The sequence below is a fragment of the Arachis hypogaea genome, chromosome 18, assembly GCF_003086295.3.
Source record: "Arachis hypogaea cultivar Tifrunner chromosome 18, arahy.Tifrunner.gnm2.J5K5, whole genome shotgun sequence".
In the NCBI taxonomy this organism is placed as follows: domain Eukaryota; kingdom Viridiplantae; phylum Streptophyta; class Magnoliopsida; order Fabales; family Fabaceae; genus Arachis; species Arachis hypogaea.
Genome location: NC_092053.1, coordinates 10,318,155 through 10,325,983, shown reverse-complemented (window position 1 = coordinate 10,325,983; position 7,829 = coordinate 10,318,155). Strand labels below are relative to the sequence as shown.

Sequence of the window (7,829 nt, the reverse complement as noted above, 5' to 3'; positions counted from 1 at the left end):
AAAGGGTGCCCCACCATTCCAATATCCACCAATTCGTTACTGTCAATAAAATTAGTGAATGTTGCAATGGTGGTTGCTGATTTTTGGCCTCCACCCTCCTTTTCCGCTTGGCTTGTTATAGCATTAAAATCGCCTGCTATTATCACTTTTCCTTCCATGTGTTGGCTCATTGTTATAAGCTCCTCAAACTGTAAGGATCGAATTTGTTCTGAACAACTCAAATGGACACCAATGAACGCCCATAGCTCACTGCTTCCGACTTCCTTAATTTCGGCTGCCACAAAAAATTCTCCACTGCTAATAATTTGAACACTGATGCTGTCCTTCCAAGCTAGCACAAGTCCTCCTGCCACTCCTGCCGGGTTAACAATATGCCAGTTTTCGTAGCCGCATACCCGAAGTTTTGCTTCCACCTGTCGAGATTGGTTCTTTGTTTCACTTATAAACACAATCTCGGGGGAGTGGGATTTACAAATCCCTTTTAAGGTGTGAATTGTCAGGGGTCTCCCCAAACCCCGACAATTCCAAACTATAGTTCTCATGGCGCCTTGGGTGCCATTTGTAGGCTGGCACCCTCCACCATCTGTTCAACTGCATTTTCATCCTCTGTTCTTGCTTTCTTTGTAGTTACTTCAACTATACCACTCATCAACCTTTTTTTGGGTTCACTTTTAGTATCTGACTCTGCAGCACCTTGTCTTGCTAACCTTTTCCACTTCCTACCTTTTTCTGTGGTGAGACACTCCCCAATAGCGAATTGCATAAGCTGCCCTTCATCCTCCTTTGGGTTCACTTTTAGTATCTGACTCTGCAGCACCTTGTCTTGCTAACCTTTTCCACTTCCTACCTTTTTCTGTGGTGAGACACTCTCCAATAGCCATACATTCTGTTCTAGAATTGGCTAATTGAAGTGACTCAGGTGCTGCCCTGTTACCAGTGTCTGCAAATTCTTCCAATAAGCAGTTTAAGACCGGTTTTTTCTTACGTTGAGTGGCCTTATTCTGGTTTTGGGTTGAGTTGTTGAATGTTCTTTCTCCTAGTAGATTCGCATTCCCACTTGGCTAGCTTAAAAATTTGGAAAGATAGGAGACTCGAACCCGCAACCTCTTAATTGAGTATGGGGAGTCTATGCCATTTGAGCTATTACTCATTAGCAGAAAATATTATTTACTTAATCAAGAATAAATTATTGTTTTTATTGTAAAATTTCAGATGAATAAACAAAACTAATTTTGTCCTACCAAAAATAGTATTGTACAACAAAATATTCAAATATACTAAAATATTAATTTCAACTAATTTTATAAACGATTTCAATGTTACCTGCTACCCATGGATGAACATTAAAAGTTAAATGCTAAAAAGAATATTTAGTCTTTAAATCTAAAGAGAGTCACACAGAGTAGAAGCCTAAATTAATGGATCACTCAAAACTTAAACATGCTATTAGTACTTTTCAAATGCTCTCTAAGTCTCTATTATCTACTTTTGTAGCTGGACTTTGCTTTCTTGGCACTCTCTCTTTAGAGCTGTGAACTTTGCAGCTATGTCATCATACTCCGGCAACTTTGGATGAACATGATTTGGACATGAGTATGTTCTAACCATCTTGTCTTTGCCACAACTGCGCCGCTGATCTTGAGGCATCGACATGGCCCTCGAGTAGTTAGCTTCTGTTTCTGTTCTTGTTAAGGAACAAGTAGTATTCCTTGCATTGGAACATTTGGAAGAAGCATAGTTTCCCATTGAAACAGAGTACTCTGTTTCTATTTCATTGCTTCCAAGAAAATTATGCTTAGTTTCACCACTATAACTATTTCGATTCGGCCTCGGCCTCTGAGTGATGTTAGTGGTAACTAAATCATCCATGAAGGGTTGGCAATCACAACATTCATCAACCGAAACTTGATGAAAATGTGTAGCTTTGATCCATTTCTTTGGTTTATCATCATCATAATCATAGAGGAGAAATTGACAAGGTTGGTCCAAGCTGCATCCACTCATTCTCATGTCGAAAGATCTTCTCCTTGTGCCATCTTCACTTTGACACGACTGCGAAATCTTTTCCTTCAATCTCTTCTGAGCATAGCTTGATAGGGAAATTCCATCCGGCGAAGGCTTTTGATCCTTTCTGAGGCGATGAGTGCCATGTTTATGCGCCGAGGGACTTCTCCATGGCTTATGATAGTATACCATGTATCCAATATCCATTATGCCTATGCTTTCAAAAGATGCTGATCTCCTTCTTGGCCTTTTAACTTCATTTGCCCTTTTGCTCTTTGTATAGGCCCTTATGCTTGACTTTTCGCTCCACGATTCGTGTCGATTTATGTTGCTTTCATAACAAGTCATTTGAGTTTCTTTTCGTCCTCTCTTGGATTGGCCAGAGGTTCTGAACTTAAATAGTGTTTGGTCCTGGAAAGTACCATCTTTTGATACAGAAAACTCACATTCCTCAATGTCACCACCATAATCCTCAACCTCAGTAAAGTTCACTGTTTTCTTTTTCAAAGGAGAGTTCAAGATATATGGAGGATATTTCTGAACAGCAGGTACAATTGCAGAAACATCAATTAAGGTAGATTTTGGTGAAGAACAAGAGTCATTTGGGTTGGACATAGATGAATCAACACATGTAAGATCCCTTTCTATCTCTTCAGTCTCTGAAGGATCTACTTGATAACCTTTGTTTTCTTTGACCTGTACAAGAAATATACATAGGATAAATAGGATGTATGGTACTAGTTATTAAGATATATACCATAAATTCATGTCTAAATTACATGTTATTAAGAGTGACCTGTTCTTGTTGCCAACTGGGGTAGTATTGAATGGCTAAAACCTGTTCTTGTGTGCAGTTTTCCCTTACTATTTCATCAACCATTTTCAACTTGAGATCTTCTGACACTGGATTTCCTGATAGGTTCTCTTTTAACTGTCATTTAATTAGAACTTGCATGAATATTGATCAAAGTAAAAAAGTGCATCAAAATTTCAAGGTTGTGACCCTTTTTTTAATGAAAAGAAGTTCAGTACCTGATTGTTTACAAGATTTCCAAGAAGTAGCTCCATAGCTGTAGTGACAAACTTGTCACCATAACGCTCTCCAAATAGCTTCCTTATGACACAGAGCTCAGGAATCTCCCCACATCTTGCAGAAGCATATATAAGACTAGAAACTGCTTCATTGATATCATTAGGACAGTCCCTGATATTAATTAAATAGTTGAAATTATCAGATTGGAAATTGCATTTTGATTTATTTATATATCCGCTAGAGATTCAAAAGTTTAAAAGTTGAATCAAATATAAACCAAATATAATAAATATATATTTAAAAAATAATAATTTATGAAGTAGGAGTATCAATATGGATTATGGAATTGAGGTTGTAATTAGATAGGAATTCATACCTGTGCCTTCGGATATAGGAGAGTTGAGAAAGAACAAATTCACAGTAATGATCAAGCAATTCATATACAGCAGCTAGCCTTTCATCTTCAATGAGCTGCTCAACCTGTTGTTGCTAAGATATAATTAACAATTAATCATAAATCATAATGATTAGAATAGCAACCACTACTAATAAAGCATAGTTCAACAAACCCGGTTAAGAGCAGTTTCATCATGGCCACAATGTATGAGTTCAGCCACATCTTTTCTCAATTGCCTTGCAATTGCTTCCCTCTTGTTCTTTAGCAGCTTCAGCCTGCACCTCCCTCTTTTCATTGCTCTCTTACTATATATATATTATTGCAACACAACATGATCATTCAAATGAAAAGGAAAAAAACATGTTATAGTCAGCAGAAACAAAAGAAAACTCATTACCATTTTGAAGCTTTGGACCAACCAAACCAGATGTCAAACATGTTTAAGACTTGATATCAGTTTCTTGATTCATTTACAGGTGTTTCATTTGTAGAGAGGAGAGTGGGTTGAAGAAGAAGGCATAAAAAAGAGATTATCATTGATGAGAAATTGATTAATTAGTGGGACTCATAAGAGAATGTGACAGTTTTGGTCTTACTTAGAAAAAAGAGAAAACTTCCCCAATCCACACACATATAAATACACACATGACACGTCAGCACTTTGTGGGGCACTAGTCTCTTGCAATAACAACCACTCTCTGGGAAAAAAAAATGCCTCACATTGGATCCAAACTTATCCATCTTAATTTCATTTTATATGATAAAAAGTACCTAACTAATCATATATATATTAAAAGAATTATTTTTATATTTACCACATAAATAATCATTAAAAAATAAATATAATTGAAAAAAAAAAAACAAAGTGAGGCATGCTAGGGCACTGAAACTGAACAACCTTAACAAACACGCTAATGTTTTTTATATTTTTATTCTTAATTTAGTTAGTCAGTTTGCACCACCAAGAGGGTGACTTTTTTGTCCACATTCTATGTCTGATATTGCACTTAAATAAGAAACTATTCTAATGCAGTTTCATTTTTAAAAAAAGAAACTAAATTGGACTGGTAAGACTTTTTTTTGACGAAATATCATTATTGCTAAAATTAAATAGTTGTAGAAATACTTTCTCTAATTAATAATTGTAGAATAATGTGACATATATCTACTTTGTAAAGTGTCTCGTAGAAGTATTGTGTATTGGCCATACCCTTTTGGCGACATATTATTATTTATTAATCACATCATTTAAAGTGTTTGTCTCTTAGTTATTGTACAAGTGAATGCTTAAGAAAAAGTCTAAAAGAGTGAAAATCAAATAATTAGAAATACAAATTAAAACCAACGCAAGTTGGCACAGATGGATGAGGGTCTGTGTCCCTTAACTATTTCTCTCGAGTTCGATACTCACTGGAGGATGGGAATGGAGCTTGTTTGTTTGAAAGGGTCGCCCACTTTGCCTCTGCAGTACCTGAGAAAGATGCTTCAAGAAATACAAATTAAAGATCCTATGAAAGATGCTTCAAGAAATTAAAGTAGTAAATTAAAGCAGGTAACCAATTCAACCCACCTCCCTCTGCTTCATTTCGACTCACACGTAATTGTGGGACGCTCAACAACTCATGCTATGGGTCCTTCTTGCTTATTTGTGAGGCATTTACATGCTCAAGCTTATCATATACAAATAATAAAAATTTGATTTCAATAATATTAATCTAGCAAGTAAACAAACAGATAAATAATCACGATTGGATGAATACATGTTTTTTGTGAGATATGGTTTTGATTACGATAAATGCTAAAAAAAACTAACAAAATTTTTTTTAGTTTGTAGTTAGTTATTAATATTTAAAAATTTGGTATAAAAATTAAATTATTAAATTACAAAATTAAATTAATAATTAAAAATAATAAATTTTAATAGTTTTTAAATATTTTTTATTACTCCAATTGTTGAATTATTTACATTCAAATTTTATTACCAACCTACTTGAAATTCCGGCTCACAAAACTGAGGATCACTATTTGAAAATTTTCATCATTATGAAGACGGATAAAAAGACCAAAAAAATATTTACTATTTTAACTGGTATTTGGAGGGAAGGAAAGAAAGAAAAGTAAAGTTCTTAAAGTATATTAATTTACAAGTAATTAAACAACTTATATCTTCATTTTATTAATAATATGCTTATACTTTGACAACATTCCTTTCAGAAAATTCATTTATATTATTGAGTGTCATTCAGAGAAAACTAACAATTTCGAGTTCAGAATCGCTTTGACAATTTGTTTAGTATTCCTTAGCAACGAAGGGCGACATTTCCTTTTTATGAAAAAACAATTGATATATATATTCTATGTTTTATTATATTAGATTAAAAATATAAAAAACGTACACAAAATAATATATGTAATATTTTCATTTTATAAACCCTAAAACGTAGAAGAGAAAAGAATCTCGTGGTGCACGATCGAATGATGTTCCAAATATTCATCTTTGTCTAATTGTCTTGGATTATTCTTCTGTCTTCTTAAATAATATACGTCAATTATATTGGATAAGGTATAACCGTATAAGGTTAGTATAAATGGATTGGGTATATTACTATATTAGTATTTCTTAAATGGATTTATTTTCAAACTGAAAATTAGCAAAAATTTTGATTTAAAAATTTAAAAATTTTTTATATTATGATTAGGAATTGATTTTGAAAATTTTTTAATAGATCAAATGATTTTAAAATTTAATCATATTACGATTTTATATTTCACGCATGTATTTCATTTATTTTTTTAATTTTACATAAAAATTTGATTTTCGATACCTTGGACAAAGTTAAATTATATTTTTAATAAATAAATACAAAGTGTTATGATAATTAATTAAGCTTGCATCTCTCGTAAATAATTGCTCAAAATTAATACACTTTCTATCGATTTTGTGGGGTTTTTTTTTTTCTTTTGTTAACTTTGTTTTTACCTTCAGCTAAGTACTAATATAATTGGACCAGTTTTTCAATTTTTTTTTACATAACTGAATAATAATAATAATAATAATAATAATAATAATAATAATAATAATAATAATAATAATAATATTCGATAGTTAGATACATCTTTAATAAAAAGTTTTAAAAAATTATTTATTCTTTTTAAATACACTAAATTATACTAAAATAAATACCAAGATATAATTATTTTCATATAAAATTAATAACTAAAAATTGTTAAATAATTTAATATATTTAAATAAATTATCATCTAATAATTATCAACTTTATAGAAAAACAACTATTCTTTATTTTCCATCACCCAATACTAAAGGCATTATGGAGTTGAGATATAAGTATATAAGGCATTTTTTTTTACCAAAGATAGGAGACTCGAATCCGCAACTTCTTAATTGAATATGGGAAGACTATGTTATTTGAACTATAATTCAGTGGCAACGCATTTCTTTGTTTTTTTTTAACAAAAAATATGAAGACTCGAACCCGCAACTTCTTAGATGAGTATGGGAAGATTATGTCATTTGAGCTATTACTCATTCGCAACGCATTTCTTTGTTTGATCACAATAATATGTTTCACTTTTATTAATTTGGTATTTTGTACGAATAGTAGAAATGCATTTATCAATTCTCATACAAATTCTCATCATCTATATATTAGATATGATTAAAGAAGGTTATAGGTATGATTTAAGTCCAGAAATGAGCAGCAAAGCTACATTCTTTGTGAGAGATATTAGGCGTTTTATCTTTCTGGATATTATCAACAACCATTGAACAATTAGCACCAACTCTAACATTCCATAACTCATGAATATGCTCACCAACCACAGGGGTTACAGGAATCTTCCAAATCAGCACCAAAGGAATCTTCCCTTCCTTCTGCTGCGCCATAAACTGCTCTTTCTCTTTCGAATCCACTTCCCTCTCCCCCTTCAGCGTCATATTAATCATCACCGTGTTCTTCGCCGCTTGCAAGAAAGGTTCAAACTTTCCCGCGCAAAGCTCCTTATCCGAATACATTATGCTCACGGAGTTATCTTCTCCATACTTGAATCCAATCTTCTTGTTCGGATTCTCGCACCTCACAACCACCGCCATTTCAGTGTAAAGCTTGCTGTCGTTTCGCATTTCGAAAGCCTTCACTTGGAGACTGTCAATGCCGTACACCGGAATCTGAGGCCGGAAAACGAAGTACATGATGGCAACCGCCGCCATGAATATCACGCAGAGAAGTAGCATGAAGCAGAGGCACCAGCAAATGCAACTCATGAACCAGCAACAACATCCGGCGCCGTCACGAGGCGGCGGCGGAGGACCCCTTTTCTTGTCTTTATTATTATCCTCTAAGGACACGTAACTTTTATGAGAGGAATTCATTATTC

The 7,829-nt window shown here is 33.4% G+C and overlaps 2 protein-coding genes across 3 annotated transcripts; both read right to left on the bottom strand.

Annotated features, from left to right (window-relative positions):
* Positions 1–1,267: 1,267 nt before the first annotated feature.
* LOC112772656 (uncharacterized) lies at positions 1,268–4,157 on the bottom strand. 2 transcript variants are annotated; one of them, XM_025817625.3, is made up of 6 exons: positions 3,832–4,157; positions 3,607–3,739; positions 3,414–3,517; positions 3,037–3,208; positions 2,801–2,935; positions 1,268–2,700 (listed from the first exon to the last, which is right to left on the bottom strand). In XM_025817625.3, the coding sequence occupies exons 1-6, from the start codon at positions 3,870–3,872 to the stop codon at positions 1,483–1,485; spliced, it is 1,803 nt and encodes a 600-aa protein (XP_025673410.1). In that variant the 5' UTR covers positions 3,873–4,157; the 3' UTR covers positions 1,268–1,482. The 2 variants fall into 2 exon arrangements, with proteins under 2 accessions (XP_025673410.1, XP_025673409.1); XM_025817624.3 differs by having other exon boundaries at positions 3,414–3,526; positions 3,832–4,047.
* A 2,977-nt stretch (positions 4,158–7,134) lies between these two features.
* On the bottom strand, positions 7,135–7,824 carry LOC112769546 (NDR1/HIN1-like protein 6). Its single transcript, XM_025814055.1, has one exon. It carries the CDS (start codon positions 7,822–7,824, stop codon positions 7,135–7,137), a length of 690 nt encoding a protein of 229 aa, XP_025669840.1.
* Between the last annotated feature and the right edge of the window lie 5 nt (positions 7,825–7,829).

Excerpts from the sequence above, each read along its gene's own strand:
- LOC112769546 (XM_025814055.1), bottom strand. The coding sequence starts at position 7,824 with ATGAATTCCTCTCATAAAAGTTACGTGTCCTTAGAGGATAATAATAAA.
- LOC112772656 (XM_025817624.3), bottom strand. The coding sequence starts at position 3,872 with ATGTTTGACATCTGGTTTGGTTGGTCCAAAGCTTCAAAATG. Across the intron at positions 3,740-3,831 it reads TGGTCCAAAGCTTCAAAATG|TAAGAGAGCAATGAAAAGAG; the intron begins GTAATGAGTTTT and ends ATATATATATAG. Across the intron at positions 2,936-3,036 it reads GAAATCTTGTAAACAATCAG|TTAAAAGAGAACCTATCAGG; the intron begins GTACTGAACTTC and ends ATTAAATGACAG.